The 21,040-nt window shown below is 42.4% G+C and overlaps 2 protein-coding genes and 2 non-coding genes across 5 annotated transcripts; 3 read left to right on the top strand and 1 right to left on the bottom strand.

The window, feature by feature from the left end:
- Positions 1–5,671: 5,671 nt before the first annotated feature.
- Positions 5,672–11,049, bottom strand: LOC135510654 (tripartite motif-containing protein 16-like). Of its 2 annotated transcripts, none has more exons than XM_064931744.1 (6): positions 10,196–11,049; positions 7,998–8,093; positions 7,401–7,691; positions 7,042–7,201; positions 6,902–6,961; positions 5,672–6,803 (listed from the first exon to the last, which is right to left on the bottom strand). In XM_064931744.1, exons 1-6 carry the CDS (start codon positions 10,784–10,786, stop codon positions 6,274–6,276), a joined length of 1,728 nt encoding a protein of 575 aa, XP_064787816.1. In that variant the 5' UTR covers positions 10,787–11,049; the 3' UTR covers positions 5,672–6,273. The 2 variants fall into 2 exon arrangements, with proteins under 2 accessions (XP_064787816.1, XP_064787817.1); XM_064931745.1 differs by having other exon boundaries at positions 7,458–7,691.
- Positions 11,050–11,062: 13 nt separating this feature from the next.
- Positions 11,063–20,445, top strand: LOC135510651 (HAUS augmin-like complex subunit 6). The gene is made up of 16 exons (XM_064931739.1): positions 11,063–11,508; positions 11,702–11,797; positions 11,881–11,959; positions 12,084–12,216; positions 12,661–12,805; positions 13,249–13,311; positions 13,456–13,504; positions 13,620–13,793; positions 14,407–14,606; positions 14,730–14,859; positions 17,712–17,814; positions 17,907–17,967; positions 18,268–18,403; positions 18,791–18,889; positions 19,220–19,352; positions 19,460–20,445. Exons 1-16 carry the CDS (start codon positions 11,381–11,383, stop codon positions 20,218–20,220), a joined length of 2,490 nt encoding a protein of 829 aa, XP_064787811.1. The 5' UTR covers positions 11,063–11,380; the 3' UTR covers positions 20,221–20,445.
- On the top strand, positions 18,047–18,177 carry LOC135511294 (small Cajal body-specific RNA 8). The gene has a single exon (XR_010451253.1). It is a non-coding gene; the product is annotated as a small Cajal body-specific RNA 8 (non-coding RNA).
- On the top strand, positions 18,971–19,101 carry LOC135511295 (small Cajal body-specific RNA 8). The gene has a single exon (XR_010451254.1). It is a non-coding gene; the product is annotated as a small Cajal body-specific RNA 8 (non-coding RNA).
- Positions 20,446–21,040: the final 595 nt, after the last annotated feature.

The following is a 21,040-nucleotide window of genomic DNA, read 5'->3' as shown; positions in this document are numbered from 1 at the left end:
TATAGAATAGGTAGCATTTTTGGGGGCCTCATCAAAGGATACCACGTACAACATACATTGACGTGTTAATATGTCCAGGACGAGTTTGGTTTCCAACCATTCATCGTAATCCATTTACATCCAACCACAGAAAGTCGCATGAGCAATTCAACACAAATATGGATGAAGAAAATGTAAGATACTAAACCCCTTTTAATTAACTAACTGAAATTGCATGGCTAATAATAAAAATATATTGCAATAGTTACAATAATCACAATTATAACACGCAAAAATAATTAATCTTTCCTCTCTGTTTCATAATTTTCCTTCAATTTGCAAGAGGCAGAATGTGTCTGTCTCACTGGAGAAAGCGAGTGAGCGAAACAGCGCCCCTCTGTGTCTGTATGTGTAGCCCATCTATCTGATGCTGTCTGGTCAAAAAGAGTATGATATTGTTGCCGCCCATCGCATTGAAACAAGGGGGAATTTGGCTTCCCTTAATAAAGAGGAGACCAAATGAATGGTGAATGGTCCTAGCCCCCCGCAAAAAAAGTGTCAAGGGAAGACCGTTTGGAAGTGGCTTCACACCAATCACATTCAAGTCAAATGCCATTGACAGAAAAAACTTGAATTGTTGCATCTCGTTGTGTTGTTTTCCTCCAGTGGCTAACTAGCTTGCTAAAATGGTCCTTTCCTAAATTAGCCATGGAAGTGAGATAGGGATTTGGACTTGTGGTTTTACTTCATTCTCCGTACTGGCCAATGATTATAATGCTAATTCTGATCCAACCATAAATTCCTACATTGTGCCCCTGGCCTGAGAGGATGGAAGTTCAATATGTAGCTAGATGCAGTAGGCTAATGTTAACTAGCTGGTTCATCGTTGCCCATGAAAGGAAGTTAGGCTAGCGAGCAACCAGCTTTATCCAGGTAGCCTAGGACAACAAAAACTTAAAGTGTGTACTTTACGACAGAGTCATAGACCTTTTCGGTAACATGAGAGGAGGATGGCATTGGCATTTCTCTACAAGTAGGGTGAGTCAACATGTTCTTTACACACACACACACACACACACACACACACACACACACACACACACACACACACACACACACACACACACACACACACACACACACACACAGAGAGAGAGATAAATAAATCATTACCATGAACATTTCGGAAACATTAACTTGATTTACCATGCAACTGTTTTTTACATGCAATATCCTTTGTGGATTCCATCCGACAGATGTTACTCTTTTGTTTTGTGATGAAACAAAGGTGTGGTTGAATTTATTCTGCCACTGTGTCTTCTTATTGTCTCGGACTTAGGCCTATATCACGCTGGCAATGCATATTAACTAACAAGTTATAGAGCAAACAATGCAATTATCACAACACATAGGTTGTAATATGGCTTATTTTTCTGGCTTTCTCCGGTAATTTTACCCACGCACCGGAACTGGTTGAAACCTATTGTATTTTGCTCTGTGACCCAACTTTCCATAAGGCATTTGGATTAGATCATTCTTTGTATATGTAATTCTGTGTGATTAGTTAGGTATTTAGTAAATAAATAATTAAACCCAATTTTGTATTGCTGATTCAACTTGTTAGCCAGGGTTCGTGAAGATAACCAAGAATTTACAACTTTCAGATGAGACTGAATTAAGATGACGATTAATATTGACTGCTATTGATGTAAAATATTACTAGGTCTTTAAGCGATTATTCGGAAGATAACAGCTCTATAAATAGTATTTTGTGGTGCCCCGACTCTTTAGTTAATTACATTTACATGATTAGCTCAATCAGGTAATATTAATTACGGAGAAAGGATTTTATAGAATAGCATGTCATATCACTTAATCTGGCATAGCCAAAGACACGACACCGGGTTCACAGTTTATGTCCACTATGACATAATTATGACATCATGGTCAACATAAATTTGTCCGTAGGCTACTTTGGCTGCTGCAGTTCAGACAGTTCAGGCAGACTGTGTCCGTGGTTCGGACGTGTCAAGATGGCCTAGCCTAAAATACAAATTTCTGCACTTTTTTGTTTTACAACTTGATTCAATGGCAGACGAAAAGGAGTTAGGTCTAGTTTGTGCAGCTTTGTGTTACAGAGGAAAAAACATGAACATTTTTACAATGTCTTCATGAACACTGTACGTGCTATGGTGATTTTAACAACACTTAATTGGAAGAATGTCACCAAGAGAAACGAATGGAGGAGGAGGTAAAGGAAGAAGAGCCAGTTGCTCAGCTGAAGAAAGAGAGGAAGGTACGATTGGTCCTCTGGTCATTTGCTCGGTTTTAATCTATCTGTTCTTGTATTGGCTAAATAATGGACTGCTTGACTTGATGTTCCACATTAGGGATAATCATTTATTACGCAAGAGTTTACTTCACCCCACAGGAATGGAAAATGACGTCTACTTCCCAATCCTCATCAATTTCATGACGAATCTCACTGATACTGTTGGTATAATCAAAATCTTTCAATATACAACAAACCTGTCTGAAACCAGTACAAAACAACTGAACATGTTTACTTGTCTTTATCAGGCAGTGGAAAGTGATTCAGGAGGGAATTTGATCTCCTGTAAGTTTCTGTCAACATTTGATGTGCGATTATTTGATAGAAAGTTTAACATTAAAGTTTGTCATATCGACTAACTAAGCACTTGACACAACATCCTCTCAAAAATAAATATAATTATTTTTTGTATTGAAACAGATGACCAAAGTACACCTTGCCAAAATGTGCTTGGAAGATAGCAAAAACAGTTCTTCCCATATAGAGATCCTCATCCCGGCCCTTGAACACATATTAAAGCTTGGTGCTGCTAGAGAAGCAGTTTAGTCAACGGGTCAAGACTCCCTACCCCTCATCCACTGAATTTGAGCAGAGCCTGGAGTTGATGTGTGAACACAGAGTTACAACAGCAGAGAATTGAGGGTGAGTGGCAGTGGCACGCAACATTACAATATTACTTCTTCTAGAAGGTATGTTTACCAACCACATTGCAACTGAGTGCCTGACCCAGATAATCTCATCACTGTTTACATACTCAATTCAGGGGAATTTTTTCCACACATTACACAGCATTTGACAGTTCCAAGAATGAATAGATCAAGAACTACTGTTTTTATGGTGAAGTAGGAAGGCAGACACCACATCTATAGAGAACTAAATATTACAATTATTGTGATGTAGTTGAATTCAAAGTATTAATTTGTGGAGATGAGTAGTTAAACATTAGACAAGATTGAGCAACTGTTTTGTTTTCAAGTTCCAAGACTTGTTGCAGAGGGCACATGGAGAGGCTCGACTGATAGATCCTTTTAGTGCCATCTTTGGGATCACAGAGGGTACAATTCTTCAGGTTCTGGGAGATCAATCCTGCTCTTTTTGCTCACCTTGATTGACCAGATCTGTGGTCAGAGATATCGTGAGTCAGGTTAACTCTGACATCTCACTGATCATCTCCTGTTCCAGCTCAGGTAAATCAATCCCAGTGTTGTGTGATACTGGCAGGCGATATGCCATGCAGGCTGCCCAGAAGGTGGTGTTAGTTATCTCTGCAAAGCTGCGGAGGATTGGAGTCACTGGACAGGCCACACCTCAAGGCAAGACCAATCCATCTAAGTAGAATATGGACATTGAGGCTTCTCTTGCACCGTTGCCAGGAGGTAATGGCTGTTATGGCTGACTCCGAAGAATGCCAGCAAGAATCAGTGGATGCGTTTAGAATAATGTTGCACACAAAGTACAAATTTAGGCATCAAGTTGGTGGTTTTAATTGTGTTGGTCTTAATCTGGAACAATACACATCAGAGAAACAAATCTCTTGAAGAGCCTTATCCTCTGGCTGCATGTTGAGTCAAAAAAGCTCCAGAAATGCAATGTCAACCATTGAGAAACGAGTGTTGACCTGAAGTCTGAAGCTATTAGCATAGTTCTCATTAGGTCTAGCAGAAGTCTAACTGTACAAATGTCTGCTGGCAGACCCGAGACTTCAAGTAATCTGGCCAGTCAAACAAATCTGCCAGCTATGTCAGAAGAACATTTATCTACTACAGTTAATGTGGGTTCTGAGGCCTCTGGAATTATGGAGTTGTTTGTGTGATACACTTCATATCACAAACAATCAGATTTGACAAAAGGGAAAGCTGTCCTGGTGGCACGTTAAAATGTTGCAGAATATGCTGTTTTACTCTCGAATTTTGGCCACTAAAAGCTCAGATTGAGTCAAAAGAGGAGAATCTAGAGCAAGCTAAAAATGTTTCTTCAAAAGTATTTTTGTATTCCAGGGGCCATTTCACCAGAAGCGGCTCTTCATAGAGGTCAAAGAGAAAGATCCAGACCTATGATGGCTCTTATGGATCATTCAGCTTCAACTAGACTCTACCGCTAAGGAGGTTATGATCACGATTGTGTAATTTTACAAGCCAGAGGTTCCTGAGAATATGTCCCTTTTGGCTATGGTGTTTGTGGACAATGTCAAGGCTTGGTTAAAGGACATCTCTGCCACAAGTACCTCAACTTCTTTATCTGAGAATTTGTGTGTTGCTTACAGTGCAGTATTTTGGGAACTCTTAGGTCAAACGTTTCATACAAAGGCAGCTAAACAATTGAAACAAGTCCTACACTGAACAAAAATATAAACACAACATGTAAAGTGTTGGCCCCATGTTTCATGAGCTGAAATAAAAGATCCCAGAAATGTTCTACATGTACAAAAAGCTTATTTCTCAAAAATGATGTGCACAAATTTGTTTACATCCCTGTTAGTGAGCATTTCTCCTTTGCCAAGATAATCCATCCATCCGATAGGTGTGGCATGATTAAACACCACGACCATTACACAGGTGCACCTTGTGATGGGGACAATAAAAAGTCACTCTAACATGTGCAGTGTTGTCACACAACACAATGCCACAGATGTCTCAAGTTGAGGGAGCGTGCAATTGGCATGTTGACTGCAGGAATGTCCACCAGAGCTGTTGCCAGAGAATTGAATGTTAATTTCTCTACCATAAGCCACCTCCAACGTTATTTTAGAGAATTTGGCAGTACATCCAAACAACCTCACAACCGCATTATGGCGTCCTATGGGCAAGCTGTTTGCTAATGTCAACATTGTGAACAAGAGTGCCCCATGGTGGTGGTGGGGTTATGGTACGGGAGGGCATAAGCTATGGGCAATGAACACAATTGCATTTTATTGATGGCAATTTGAATGTACAGACATACCGTGACGAGATCCTGAGGCCCATTTTCGTACCATTCATCCGCTTCAGCATAATAATGCACGGCCCCATGTCGCAAGGATCTATACACAATTCCTGGAAGCTGGAAATGTCCCAGTTCTTCCATGGCCTGCATACTCACCAGACATGTCACCCATTTGAGCATGTTTGGGATGCTCTGGATCAACTTGTATGACCATGTGTTCCAATTACCTCCGTATATACTGTTGGATTCAATTCATTAAAATAATACAATCTTATTTTTACAAAAACAGTTGAGTGTAACTCATTTGGTTAAATGTAATGCCAAACAAAGTGTTCATGCTGCTTGAGATGGAACCCTGGATAGGATAGTACACCCTCTGATTATCACTAGAGCATCAGAAGGCTCTGAATGTTAAATAAGTAGTTCACTAATCAGAAGTTCAACAAATACGCTGTTTATTTATCAGTTTGCATTTGGTTCAGCATTGTCAATATTGAGTGAACACTGTAAATATAGGCTCAGTTGATTGAAAGATAATTGATACAATATGGACCTGCAGGGGACCTGTAACATGATGTATTTGAGAGTTCTAGGACAAAAAGAAATACGATATGCAGGAGAAAAAAAAGTATGTGTAAACAGTAGCCTACATAAAAATTGCCAACATCTCTGACATAGAATATGTAACACACAGCCAGGACAAGTTGAGAGATCATTCTGAAAACAATGTACTTCCTGCCCTACTACATGCTGCCTTCAGAAGTAAAATCTCACCAGAGATATGGATTGTCTGGCTAGCGAGAACATTACAGTCACTTTATTCCTAAGCGACAACATTACATTCACTTTATTCCTAAGCGACAACATTACATTAGATGAACTTTATGCCTAAAATTTGGGGGGGAAATAACCTCAAATTCTATCTAGACTAGAGTTCAATCTGTGAAAGTCAATCCTCAGATTCATAGAAGGAAATGTTTATCTCTGATAAACAATTCGGAGTAGTAGGGGATGGTAAAGCATCACTCTGACAGGGGCCTCTACTCTAGCTCACATAGCTCAGCAGTGGTCTTAAAACAATGAAGCCAAAACCCAGGATAGAGGGGCTGAGTGAATTTAGTCTGGACTCTGTGCAAGAGGGTCATTTTGTCCGAAACACTGTAGAAGGACAGAGTGCCCGCCTGGTGATCAAGATACACTCCTACTCTGGAGGACTGAGGGCGTGCCACTTCAGTCTTGACATTATTATGTCGGAAAAAGTAACCATTACTACAGCACTCTAAACTCCAGGACTTGTCATTGTGTCCGAATTGACAATCGTCCGCAGGCCCTGATCGGCTGATGTCTTTATATGAGACGGCTGCATAAATCTTCCACCCACTCCACTCCACCTCCCAGTAACAGCGCCCAGACAGACCTTCCCTGCACAGCACCTGACACAACTGAGTGAATCTGTCTGGACGGCTGGGGTAGGAGTAGCCTTTGCGCTTCAGTTTCACCTTTCTGTTTAGCTCAGACAGAAAGAGTTGTCTGTATAATGTGTGTGGGTCCAGGGTGAGCCGACAGGAATCTGAGGGAAGAGAAATGAAGAAATACAAATATGATATGAGTGTGGTTGAGTATCATTGGAGATACGACTGTTAGAAAATTCAGGATAAAGGGACTCACATTGTAAGAAGTCGGCTCTGGTCTTGGGTTCGGGAGGGTGTAGAACATCTACTAGATTCACTGAAACACACAATCACACACAGTAAAAGACGAACTGAAATCCCGTCAAAGTATACAGATGAAACTCATTTCTAACCTACCTCTGGTGGAAATTCTGCACCATTCTCTCCTCAAGACGCCCTCTAGTTTCTCTCTCAGGTTAGACACAGCCTCACTCACATCTTCAAAGTACGGAAGAGGACAGACAGCGATGGTGGGCAAATCTGAAAATACACTGGGACTGGCGAGAGACTGATAACTCTGCAGAACGAGAGAGAGAGCACATAGCCACGAGAAAATGATTAAACAGTCAATCGTCTGTGCGCGAACTAATAAATTCCTCAAATGAAGCACTTTGCTTTTCTACGAGAGGCATTAGTTTAAGTCGGCAAGCTAGAGAAACAACATTCTACTCACTACTCACTACTTTAGATAGCTACAAAGGCTTTGGTAAACCCACCCCAGAATAACGAGTTCCTTTTGCAATAACAGACGGATGGTCCCTCAGTGTAGCTACCTCCAGGAAATGGATGTGATCCTCTGTGTGTGCGAGCTTCTCCAGCTCAACCCCTCTCATCTTCAGCTCAGCGATCTCCTGCTCCAAACGCTCCATGAGGCCTTCAGCTTGACTCACAGCTGTATACTCCTGGGCTACGATCAGCTCCTTCATCTCAGAGCGCCTTCGCTCAACGGAGTCAATCAATTCTGTGAAGATCCTCTCACTTTCCTCCACTGCAGCCTGTGCAGAGCGCTGTTATGAAACCGACAAAGACAAGAGAATGGTTCATGTTAAAAAAAAACTACCATCTCTCCAAATTGGAGCCCAGTGGGATTGGAGTGGCCTTTAACTGTCTGACTGGTTAAAAAGCAGTGAAATGGGTCGTGATTCCAGGTTGTCTTTGTTGCAATTATACTGTGCGTCTAAGAAGATTGCTATATCATACCAATGTGGTGCCTGAGATATCAAACACTTCTCCAGGCAGTGTGGGATCTGATCATCTGTGCAATTCCACTGCAACAAAAACGACACGGTCGATCTACTCTGATCAATACTCACACTGAGAGACTCCACAGCCTTTTGCACTTCCTTCAACTCCTTCTCCCTCTCCTGGACTCTCTGCCTGACCTTCTGCTGACTCAGCCCGATCTGCTTCTGTGGACAAAAACAAACGGTATTTATTTGACATTTTTCAGGATGAAATCTCTTGAGATGCACCGTCTCATTTTCAAGAGTGTCCAAATGAAGAAGAAAAAAATCTAACAAACGATACTTAGAAACAAGAATAACATGGAAACTATTGTCCGACAACAATAAAATAATAATTCAAAACGTACAAAAAAATCTAAATGTAGTTGTACAACTACTAATAGCCCTACAACTAATAAAAACTACTGCTACAACTACTATACAACTCATGAAACCAAGGATAATATATACATACGTATTTACTAATATCTCCACATGGTGATGTTTCTAATAGTTAAAAACACAAACAGTTTGTTCTTGACATTTTATAAAAAGGGCTTTCCAAAAAAGTATTTAATACCCTGATTTCTATAGGTACAGTAATTTGGGACTTTACATCGAAAAGATCTCACTCCAACCTCACAATGTACCCTTGGAATGTGTAATTGCTGCTGAGTCTTGTATAGCGTCTTGTCTAGTTCGGTGTTCCTTTATACACACAGGGAAATCTAAGTTGATACACTTAAAAATAAATTGGTACCAATGCAGTGGTCTTCTAGTTGGGAATGGCCATGTACTGTTAATCTCCCCACGGCACCGCCAGAAGAGGACTGGCCACCCCTCAGAGCCTGGTTCCTCTCTAGGTTCCTGCCTGAGTTTTTCCTCGCCACCGTGCTTCTACATCTGCATTGCTTGCTGTTTGGGGTTTTAGGCTGGGTTTCTGTATAGCACTTTGAAAACATCTGCTGATGTAAAAAGGGCTTTATAAATACATTTGATTGAAATAAATGTGATTGTGAAGACTTCCTCTTCCAATTATAATGTGGGAAAGTGAAAATATTGAAACTATCGACCAAATAATTTTAAAGTGTTGAATACTTCTCCTTGCCATTATTATTTACAAGACAAGATGTGTAAAAAAATGTTTTTGCTAACATATGGTGGGGGTTCCTGGGCCACCGATTTGCCCGGGAGGGTGTTCCTCTGCAAGAAAAGGTTGAAGACCCCTGCTCTATCCATCAGGTTAAAATATTTTGCAGATACAAGCAACTGTCCAAGATGATTTTAACACTTTACAAAAAAATGGTTTCTAGCAAATAATTTGGTTTTAAATCAATTTCAAAATTGATGCACCTAATTGAATAATGCTTGGAAGTGTTGATTGGTTGAAATATCTTGGTTTGAGGATTGATTCTTAGTTATCTTTTGGAAAGCATATTGTTTATATTATTAACTACAAGCTTGGCTTTCCATACAGATCTTAGAATTGTTTTACTGTATACATTAGAAAGACCTTAGTCTAGGATAGGAAGCAGCAGTTGGGTTACTATGGTGACATCATCTACCAAAACACAACCAAGACCTACCTTAATGTAAACTCTTAACAATATTTGCTAATTAATTATTGGATGCCATTATAATAGACACATCATTGCACAATGATATATATATATATATATATATATATATATATATATATATATATATAAATAAATATTTATGAATATAGGGCAAAGAAGTGGGTCAATACTAAGCCTTGAGGTACTCCTCTACTGAGTGAAAAGAGTTCTGATTTGTGTTCTATGAAAAGTGTTTTCTATTGCTAAGATAGGCGTGGAACCAGTTTAGTGATCTTTTAGTGAAACCAATCTTTTTAAGTTTTCCTAGTAACATTGAATGAATTATCAACTAAATCAAATAAAGATGCCACCATTTAATGGTGGGATCTTGGTCAGATTAAGAATTTGTATATCGTAGTAAGTTTCAGTAATATTGTAGTTGTAGTAGAATGGTTGGGTCTAAGGCCAGTTTGAAATGGGTAATATTTTATTTATCTAGGTACTGATATATTTTGTAATGTAATAATTTCTCACAGATTTTTGCTATTGAACAGATTACTAGAGGTCTATAGTTGTTTGGGGCTAAAGAGTTTCCACCTTAATGAAGAGGGGTCTTGACTGAGCTACATGGTATTGATGTGATGAGACAGATTTGCATTGTCACATATGCCCATCTAAATGTGATTTTTTTCACAATCACAATAACTGTAATATTAGCTTGATTCTCACCTGTTTCTCCATCTTTTCAGCTGTGATTGAGACTGTATCATGGCCTTTATGTTCATCCATGGTACACAGATAACAGATACACTGCTGGTCGGTCCGGCAGAAAATCTCCAGCAGTTTGTCATGATGAGAGCAGATATTGTCCTGCAATTGTGTGGTGGCTTTGATCAGCTTGTGCTTCATCAATGGAGCTATATTATAATGAGGCTGGAGATGAGTCTCACAGTAAGAGGCTAGACACACCAGACATGACTTGAGAGCTTTCTGCTTTCTTCCATTGCAGAAATCACATTCCACATCTCCAGGTCCAGCAAAGCACATAGCAGGAGGAGTAGGCCGGAGTCCTATCTTCCTCATGTTTCCAACCACCATGGCTAGCAAGCTATTCTTCATCAGAGCCGGCCTAGGCGAGAAAGTCTGTCTGCACTGGGGACAGTTGTAGGCGCCCTTTGGATCATCCTTATCCCAGCAGTCCTCAATACAATTGCTACAGTAACTGTGTCCACAGTTGATAGTGACCGGCTCCTTCAGTAAATCCAGACAGATAGAGCAGCAGAACTGGTCCTGGTCCAGGAGAACTCCCTGCTCAGCCATTTTAGCTATCACTCACAAAGACCAATAACTGGAAAGACAAAGACACACCCCGGCAGAAATGAAAAAAAAATCTAGGTATACGTAAAATGAATCTCCCAGTCCAGCAGTTGAACTAGTCTAATTGGTATTCAATAATTCCATTTTTACCAGTCGTGATTTCAATATAAGACATCACAATTCAAATATAATTGTTGATAACCGACGAGCAGCGAGAGATCGATCCGAGATCGGAAGGGGGACATAATTATGCGCGACACAGGAAGTATGCACACCAACATCCGGCTGATCTAATTATTTTCTTTCTTAAAATATTTGGCGGTTTGAGGAAGACATTCGTAAAAATTGGCCTGCGTAATGTCGAGTAACTACATATTTATGGTGTTCATTTATTTTTTATGTCGTTAACTATATTTGTATCCTTTGTTTAATTTCGACGACGGTAAGGCGCATTACTAACTAGCCATGTTTGCTTTCTTTTTCTGCCCAACTAGCTAACTAATGTGAACGCGTTAGCTTTCCTCCTATCTGTAACGTTTTCAGTCTTCTAACTAGCAGCTAGTTTTTAGATCTAAACGTTTGCAGCTTGCTGGAAATATGTCGAACATTCAGAGAACGAATGGCAAATATCTGTGGTGGTCGCTTTTGGGTCTTGGATTTCAACCTGAAGTCGCAGTATCATCAGGGGCCAGCAAAGCCAATGTCAAACACATCATTCTTGGCCCGTACGTGTTGATTGTCGTGGTAACAGTTGACGTTAACAGTACAACATCAGTAGTGCAACCCTGTTTCAATCCAGTGAGAAGCTGGCAATGGCATGACATTTACAATAAACGAATAGACAGAGACAGACGGACTCTATTCTCTCAGGTCAGTCAAAAGCCTGTTTTGACACCCGTTTCTGTCTCTCACCAACAGAAATATGTTTGACAAACCAAACAAGGATGCGTTCTACATAGTTACCCATTTCCTGTTAGAGAAACTCAACCCCACTCGCTTCCACGATACATACAGGTGATGGTCCCATTCCCAGCTTGTTTTTCTTCACAATTTTGTAATGTTCTGCAATCATGTAATATGCTGGGTTTTGTATGCAGGCATTGCTGGCCGGTGTTGGACCACAAAGCAGATGCTGAATTCCGTAAGGTGACCTGTGCTTGGCTGCGAGATCTGATGGTAAGGATTTGGCATTCATTTCATATATACAGGATTTGACATACTTGTTGTAGCAGATGTATACTGTCTGTAAGTATGGCTGTTAATCAGGTCTAAAGCATTTGAACTTGATCTGTGCTTTCAGGATGAGCAGGGCAGCACAATTCCCAAAGTGGTGGCGTCACTGTTCCTCTCGCCTGGTGGTCCCAAGTTCGTCAACCTGATGCTCCATCTGGCCAATTATGTTGAGTTTCAGGAGATGCAGACATTTTCTACAGGTAGGAAGGCGATGTGGGAAGGCTGACTCCGCCCAAAATCTGTACATGAAAATAAGACTACAAAGTGAGGAATAATTGTATGGAGGTCAATGAGTGTGGAATTTGTTAACTTTTTAATGTTAATTTGCTACGTGAAATTAATATAAGTTTCGTAATGAGATTTTTAAGAATGCACTGATAAGTGGATTCTTCGGAGTTGTGCCTGTTCGCACGTATCTGCCCTCTCTCATTGGCTAGAATGCTACCACCTGATCTTGCTTGCCTTCCATCTTTGAGGACATGTATTCCCATTGTGAGAGCAGTAACTCTACTAACTTATCAAATAGATCATCTTTGGGAAGGCCTATGTATGACTACGGTTTGGTCTAAAAGGCATGCGCCATCGATTTTTCTGCCTGTGAATTGCAAGCGTCTGTCTAGTTGTTTTTCAATGTGTGTTATTAGATGGCACGTGGGTCCCAGAGGCGGCGGCAGCCCCTGCCTCTTCTGTGCAAATGGCACTGAAGCGGTTTCAGCTGGTCAAGACCAGATTCCTGAGGGGAGCTGTAGAGCAGGACCGGATCTTGCATGAGTACGAGAGGCAGGCCCAGTAAGTCACAGGCAACTGTACAAACCACAAGCATTGGATATGTTTCAGATATTTTTCAATGCCTAGAAAAGTATCACATTTTTGTTGACAATTTCAATTGGATAAAAAAAAAAACAGGTCCTTTCATTGGGTAGGTATCATGTGATTCTGACTAATTAGCACAGGTGCATATGATGAGCAGGCAATCAAACCTTACTATAAAACATGGTCACAGAGGTTGAGTTTATATACTCTGAATGTCTTGCTTTTGTCGGTCAACTGAGCTGTGTATTCACATGCAGCTAATTATTTCCCCTAATTTATATTCAGCCCAATCAGATTAGCTCTGAAACAAAGCTGATGCGAAAACATCAGATTTGGACTGCCTGTGTAAACACAGCACTGTTGGTTCTTTTTTAATGTGCCTAGTTTTGCCCTTCTACGTCTGGGTCCTTCTCTTGTAGATCTCAAGTGAAGTCTCTGAGGGATTTGAGGGCTGAAGATGCAAAGTATAATGATTTGCTCAAGTATGTATGAGATATTCCATCTATCCTTCAATTATTTTTTGTTGTTGTCGTTGCTCTGTTTTCAGTTACCTTTTGGCATAAAACACTGCTCAAAGTGCCAATAAACAATGGCAGCTCGTTAAATTCTTTATTTCCCCCGCACAGGCGTCACAAGAATGAAGCTCAAACTCCTCAAGCTGAGAAGATTCAAAAGGTTTTTCCTTAATTTCATAACTGTCTAGTTTGTCAAACATCACTGGAAACTGACATTCATTACATTTCTATCTGCAATGTTCTGACCCTTACACCTCTGAATGAACAACCCCCAGGTGCGCTCCTTGTGGTCATCCATCGACGGAGTGCTGTCCACCCTGGAGGAGGAGCGGCGTGTGGTGGAGTGTGTGATCGGGGGAGGTGTGGACCAGTACACCCTGGACGGGACGGGCCTGGCCCTCAAAATCCCCCGGGTTCTGCTGGAGCGGATAGAGCAGTTATCCCACCTGGTGAGAAGCACAAAAAATATCGTTGCCTTTTTAGGTTATTGGGTGACTGTGCATTTGGAACTTGATCCATATTTCAGTGCAATGTTAACCAAATCTCTCCTTGAGTACTCCGATGTTCCACATGTTCTAGAACTAGCACAACTGATTAAATGAACGAGTAGTGATTAGTTGACCAATTGAATCTGGTATGCTAGTGCTGGAAATTTTGGCCGGTATGGATATCCTTGTCTCATCGCGCTCCAGTGACTCCTGTGGCGGGCTGGGCGCAGTGCGCACTAACCAAGGTTGCCAGGTGCACAGTGTTTCCTCCAACACATTGGTGCAGCTGGCTTCCGGGTTGGATGCGCGCTGTGTTAAGAAGCAGTGCGGCTTGGTTGGGTTGTGTATCGGAGGACGCATGACTTTCAACCTTCGTCTCTCCCGAGCCCGTACGGGAGTTGTAGCGATGAGACAAGACAATAACTACTAACAATTGGATACCACGAAATTGGGGAGAAAAGGGGTAAAATTCAAACAAAAATAAATAAATAATAATAATTTAAAAAAAATAAGTGGAACTTGAAGGGGGTACTGCTCTAGTCTGCGTGTTTATCACTAAGCTGTGTGTTGTCAGTCGAGTGTGGGCAGTGTGTACGAGGCAGACCAGCTGAACCTCCTCAGCATGCTGGAGCTGTTCCACCAGGCCCTAGGCCTCCTGGTGGAAGAGAGGGTCAAGATGGCAGGACACACCCCCATTGCTCAGCTCCACCCCCTGCTCCTACAAGAGAGAAACATGCAGATGGCCCGGGCCCTGGAGGACCTCAGACTCATGAGGTGCGTTACAGCGATTAAACATTTTTAAACCCATCTTGAACTGTAGTAATAAAGCTCTTTTAAAACGGTGTTGCTCCTTTCTACTTGGTATCACTGCATCCCACTATCTCTCTCTTTGTCCAGGAAGAGGATTTCAAAGGAGGAAATCCCAGAGGTAAAGAGCGTCATCAGGAAGTTGGAGACGGAGTGGGACCAGAAGTGGGCAGACTGTCTGAAACGCACGCCGCTGACCTTGTTTCTCAACGAGGATCCTGTAAGTGCCTCTTAGGGTTTGTGACCTGGATGTATTAAATTGAGGCTCTGTCCATATATAACCAGTTGCCCTTACCCTCCTGCAGGCTAGTGCTATTCTACTACGGCGACTGTAATCTTTAACTTTACTGCCTTTATTGTCCCTTTGGAGATGTTTTGTTGCAGTGTCATGTACATGTTTTAAAGTGGCATTAAATACAAAACAAATTAACAATACAACTTTCATAACAGTTACATACTAATATAAAGAGACGAAGCTGCTGGCCTTACTGGGTCGATAGGAACATTAGCCCGGGCTATTTAGGAGATTTTATCACACTTGGCACTAATTGTCTAGTTCTGTTCTTCCTGCCGGGTGGTACCCTATACCTGCGCCCGGAGGTGAGTAGTTTAAAGTCCGGGTACAGGGGGTGGCTTGAGTCTAAAATGATTTTGTGAGCCTTACGGATGGCCCTTACCTACAAGATCTCATCCAGGCCTGTCTGTTTGACTCCATGTACCTTACTTGCTGTGGTGATAATCCTTCTCTGCATCTTTCTCTGGCTGACAGTGGCATGCCAAACCAACAAACAATACAAAAAGTAAGAACTCTCAAAAGATTTGAAAGTCAGTCAGGTACAGTCAACCTTAAAATATCCCAGAGTTTTGAGAAAGTACAGTCTGACTCTTTTTGTAATTTAGGTCTGTACATTAAATCCACTGTAGCTTATTGTCCAAGAGGACACCCAGATATTTGTATTCCTCTACAGTCTCTTATGTTCTGACCTCTGATAGATGTTGCAGTGGTAGGTGTTGTGTGTAGATTTCAGGAAGCATACATCTCTTTGGTCTTGTTTTTATTGAGGACCAAGTGTGATTCCTCACCCTACCAACTCATTTAGGGCGGGCCATGGTGTTTCTCATCATGCAACAGGCTGATCAAGGAAGTGTCTGTCAGGATGGGAACTTGTACAACTATTAGTGTACAGGAGTGGGGTCAAAACGCATCCCTGAGGAGAGCCTGTGTTTGTGGCGCGTGTGTCTGACACGTGGGGACCTACTTTGACCTGCTGTGACCTCTGGCTCAGGAAGTCCAACAGCCCCCCCTCCCCCCACCATGTTGAGAAGAGTAAGAATGGCATCAACTCCTTTGCTGGGCTGATAGACAAACTGAAACGGGTCGGAACTTTTGGGTGGAGCTTAGAATGTCTTTTTCATAATTTTCTCAAAGCATTTGATTACTAAGGATTTCGAGGCCACAGGACAGTAGTCATTCAACACAGCGGGATTAGACGTTTCTCTGCAATACTGGCACCTGTTGCTGGTTGAGCGAGGTTTGAAGAATGTCTGTAAAAACACCAGCCAGGTGTTCAGAGTCCACTTATTTTGTCTGGGCTTTTGTACATTTCCTGAACTACTTCAAAAACAGCTGCCTGTTGAACAACAACCCTCCCAAACATATTTCTAATGACGCTTCCATTTGTTTTTACCTCCGACACGAGGTCGTCAGATTCAAATCTTGAGAAGAATACGTTCAGTTCATTGGCCATGTTCTGGCCCTCATGTCTCCCAAGGTCAGCATTGGTTTTCCCCTTGCCCGTGTAGGGGGCACAAGCCATGGCGTTAATCCCTTACCAGGCCACTCTTGAGTTTTCTGAGGAGAGGGTCTTCTCCACCCCTTTGCTTGAATGCCTCCTTGTCCACCACTTTTACAGGTTTTAGTAGGCACAACTGACTCAACACAAGTTTACATAGTCTGAAATGACATCTGAGCGCTCATCAAGATCAGAGCGGCTGTCCTCCAATACCTCCCAGTCAAAACAAAACACCCTTGGAGACCAGTGATACTGTTGTCTTTTCAGATCTGTGACAATTTTAACTGGGTTTCCCCCTCTCCAGGGTTGGCCGGAGGTACACAACATTGTGGTCTGATGTCCCCAGGGGAAGTCTGGTGGTGGCAGAGAAAGCATTTGGTATTGTCCCATAGCCCAAATCAAGAGTCTTATTTTTCCTAGTGTGACATTTCACATACTGGTGGTACATGCACAGGACCTTGCGCGAAGTACAGTTGTTAAAATCCCCTAAAATGTGGGTGCGTCGGGGGAGAGATTATAAATGATTTCTGATGTTTTTGCTGTATTAGCTTTTGGTTGTAAGTACACACCGGTCACAAACAATTGGGGGAACTCATGGGGCAGGTGGTAGGGTTGCAGTGACATGGAAAACAGTTCAATGTCAGGGGGTACAGAGATCTTACCAGGATTAATTTACACCACTGGTCCCTGACAAGCAGGCAGACACTCCGCCGTGAGGTTTCCCTGTGACGGTCAGATCACGGTCCGCTCTGACCATTGTGAAGCTGGCCGGCTCTACTTCCCTGTTCGGGACTCTGTCATCCAGCCAAGTCTCAGTAAACGCCAGCAAACAGGCCTTTCGGTATTCGTGTAGGAAGTGCAGATTCTCTGACACCTCATCTGCTTTCCCCTCAGTGACTGGGCATTGATCGGCAAGGTGGTGGGTACATTTCTTTTTTTTTAAAGTATTTGTCTGAACCCTGTTTTCCACGTTTGTAATCCACTCGCAGACAATCAGGGATTAGATTGGCCATTGGGATATCCATCGCGTTTGAGTTCCCACTGTAGTAGGAACTCTGCTGTATTAGATTTTGCTGCCACCAGCGTTTTCATAATTTAGTCTGTTAGTAGCGATCAACAAGATAAATCCAACACCCCACCACTGTAAAGCCATTGTTGACAGATGGTTTACAAGCAGAGGGAACAAATTAAAAACTCAAGAACGCCACACCAAACATCACACACATTGCGGGATGCAACAGAGCCACGCCCCCTCTAATCTCTCTCTCTTTCCCTTCAGGCCCTTGACTTTCTGTGCCCCATGGCTCCTCTGTCCTTTGAGCCGGCCACAGAAGCCAGTTTTAAATCCAGCGTTTTCTCCCAGTATCCGGCGACGCTACCCAGTGAGTAGAGGGAAACACAAATATGTCCACTTCTAGGTTGCTTTGTTGTTCAACTGCATATTTTAACAATCGTTACTTTTTTTTTTACTTAGAATTTTCTGAGGTGAAGCTTGCGGAGACTGACTCCATTCCAATGGATTCTGCCCTCAAACGGTATATTAATACTCGGTCTGCCTTGTTTTCATTGCTAATGGGCAACTAGTAGTCTGATTCCTCTGTATTGTGTTGTTGATGGGAGGCAGATACCTGGGCAGTCCTGAGCTGTGTTCTGTTCGTCACTAGTCCTCCCTATAGCATACCTGCTCTCTGATGACCGGGGCGAGTTGAGTGAAATCGCAACGGACAGATACGGAGCAGACAACAATTATCCTGTCTTGTTCTTTTTTTAATTTTTTTTTTTTACCATGAACTTCATTTGATCCACAGAAGTCTTTAACGTCTCTTTTTGAACAGCCTTTGCCCTCCAGCCGTTGAGAGGGTTGCGTCTCGCCTTCCTAGTGTGGTCTCTTCCCCACTGACTCCCCTCCATGCACTTTGTGAAACTCCTCTGGCTGTCCCTGTCAAAGCTCCCTCACCTAGCCCCCTGCCGGTATGTGATGTGCACCAAGTGTCCTATTCCATGTTCAGTTCAGACCAGTGGAGGACGGCTCATGATAATCGCCCGGAACAAAGCAAATGGAATGGCATAAAACACCTTAACCAGGTGTTTGATGTATTTATCATTCTACTGATTCCGCTACAGTTATTATCACGAGCCCATTCTCCCCAATTAAGATGCCACCAATCCCCTGTGGTTCAGACTCAGTCGGAAGGTTTAAAAAAAACGATGTACATTTTTTTTTAAAGGCTCATTGTTTTAGATTATTTCAATGTTTTAATATTGCTTTTCATTTTTAAAGTATTTAGGCCCATGTTACTCCTGCACACAAATGTCCTCAATTCATGTTTAATCTCCTGTGGCAATCTTTCCTTATAGGCCAGTGTAAGGAAGACTCCTTGTGCATCTCCAAAGATGTCTGCGGTGAAGAGAGAGGCTCAGATCCTGGACTCTGAGTTTGACAACTTGGCAAATCAGGTACAGTTTCCATACATTTCCTCACTTGAACCACAATGCAGAATGAGGGCTGACCCTTCTAGTCATTATTTTGGTAGTTGTTGGGAGGCAGATACCTGGGCAGTACTGAGCTGTGCTCTGTCCGTCACTGGCCATCCCTATAGCATACCTGCTCTCTGATGACCGGGGCGAGTTGAGTGAAATCGCAACGGACAGATACGGAGCAGACAACCGTTATCTGCATAGACATGACTGATTTGAGTCACCGAAGAAGGTAGTCTTATGTACCATGCTTCTTAACATGCCTGGAGTATATTTTCAATTGCCTTACTAAGCGTGTGTATGTATTAGTTTGCAGAGGCTGTGACCAACAGCCCTGGTAATGGAAGTTTACAAGGACTTGCGCTGGGTGATTTACTGTGCAATCTTGGCACAGACCCTTTCTCCACCAGGAAGCAGATTCCACGTACCCCAGAGAGTTTGAGTGCGTATTGGACCTTATTTGATTTATGTACTTGTTAAAGAGCATTCTGCCTTTCACAGTTTTGCTTTTTGTTGGGCAGAGGAGTAATGTTTTTTTTTTTTAATTAGTTCTAGATGTGAGGAGTTCCTGGCGAAGGGCAGTGGAGGAAGGAGAGGCTCAGAAGGCCCGTCTGTCTGATAAGTTGGACGGCGACGGCATCTTCAGGCACCTCACGGCCCTCTGCGAGGTACAGGAGGCCTCCCTCAGCCCTGACGTGCACTCCCTGAGCACAGGCCTGGATCCCACCAATGCCGGTTGCAGTACTGCAGCCCCTGAGCAGGCATCGCTCATGTCTACCCTGCCCTGGGACTCCTCCAACACGGAGGCTCTCCACAGCCTGAGCAGTAGCGACGTGATCCAGTTCAGAATCAACCAAGAGGCGATCCCAGAGCAGTTCAGTATAGATCAGGAGACTCTCCCCGAGCTGCCGGGCAACGACGGCAGCTTCCTGAGCTCCAGTGACACATCCAACACAGAGGAGGAAGAGCTGCTCCTCCCCCACATCCCCTCTCTCCTTCCCACAGAGACTGAGCCGGCCCTGCTGGTCTCAAGCAGGCGTCTGGACAAGATCCAGCAGACCTTCAGAGAGGCCTCCTTCATGGACCGACACCAGGGGGCACAAGAAATGTCTCCCCCACAGCGTGACGAGAGGAGCCTGGATGCCAGAGACTGGCTGATGGCAATGTCACTGGAGACTGCAGCCACAGTTGGCGCGACAGACAAATTCTTTTCTCTGGATCTGGACACTCTAGAGAGCCCTTCACCACCAAGAAAAGAGCAGTTTAGCCTCTCGCAACTCTTAACATTCTCCCCCATAGAGGACCTGTAGTGCCTCCTGAACATTTATTTTATATGTCTTTTCTTTTTTAACTTGGACTATATAGTCCATCTTCTAGTTTCTCACTTTTTCACAATTAAGTCTAACCAACTTCACTGCACATGCAATTCAAATATGTGTACCTATGTGTGGCATAGTTGTGTTCAATCCTATTTTTCTAAGAAACTAACATGAATTGTAAAATATTGTTAATAAATGGTCTAGATTGAAATTTAACTATGTGTGCATTCCCTGGGCCTGTGAAGGCAAAGTTTACAATTTCATTAAGTTTTCATTTTCTTGTTAGGTGTAAACTAACATTTTCTGATGGTCATTGCACTTTTCAATTGATGAAATGTCTACTTGATTTTTCAAAAGTATTGCTTAAGTGCAGTAGCTTTGAGATTTCACTAAATAAATACAGTAGCACTCCTAAAACCTTTGACCAGTAGTGTATAATGACTGCTGTAGTATTTAAGGTTAATAGAAAACCTACTCAGTTAAAATAAAAACCCTTGAACGTTTTCTATATTGTAGAATAATTGTGAAGACATCAAAACTATGAAATAACACATGGGATAATGTAGTAACCAAAAAGTGTTATATCAAAATATTTTAGTTGAGAATTCAAATATCCACTCTTTTCCTTGACAGCTTGGCATACTCCTGGCATTCTCTTAACCTGAAATGCTCTTCCAACAGTCTTGAAGGAGTTCCCAGAACGTCCTGTGCACTTGTTGGACCGCAGAGTGAAGGAAAAGCAGCCGACTCATCCCAAACCAACTCAATTTGGTTGAGGTCGGGGGTTTGTGGAGGCCAGGTCATCTGAAGC

Source organism: Oncorhynchus masou, chromosome 23 (genome assembly GCF_036934945.1).
Source record: "Oncorhynchus masou masou isolate Uvic2021 chromosome 23, UVic_Omas_1.1, whole genome shotgun sequence".
Taxonomy (NCBI): Eukaryota; Metazoa; Chordata; class Actinopteri; order Salmoniformes; family Salmonidae; genus Oncorhynchus; species Oncorhynchus masou.
The sequence above is the reverse complement of the archived record's forward strand: the minus strand, read 5'-3'. Positions and strand labels throughout refer to the sequence as shown.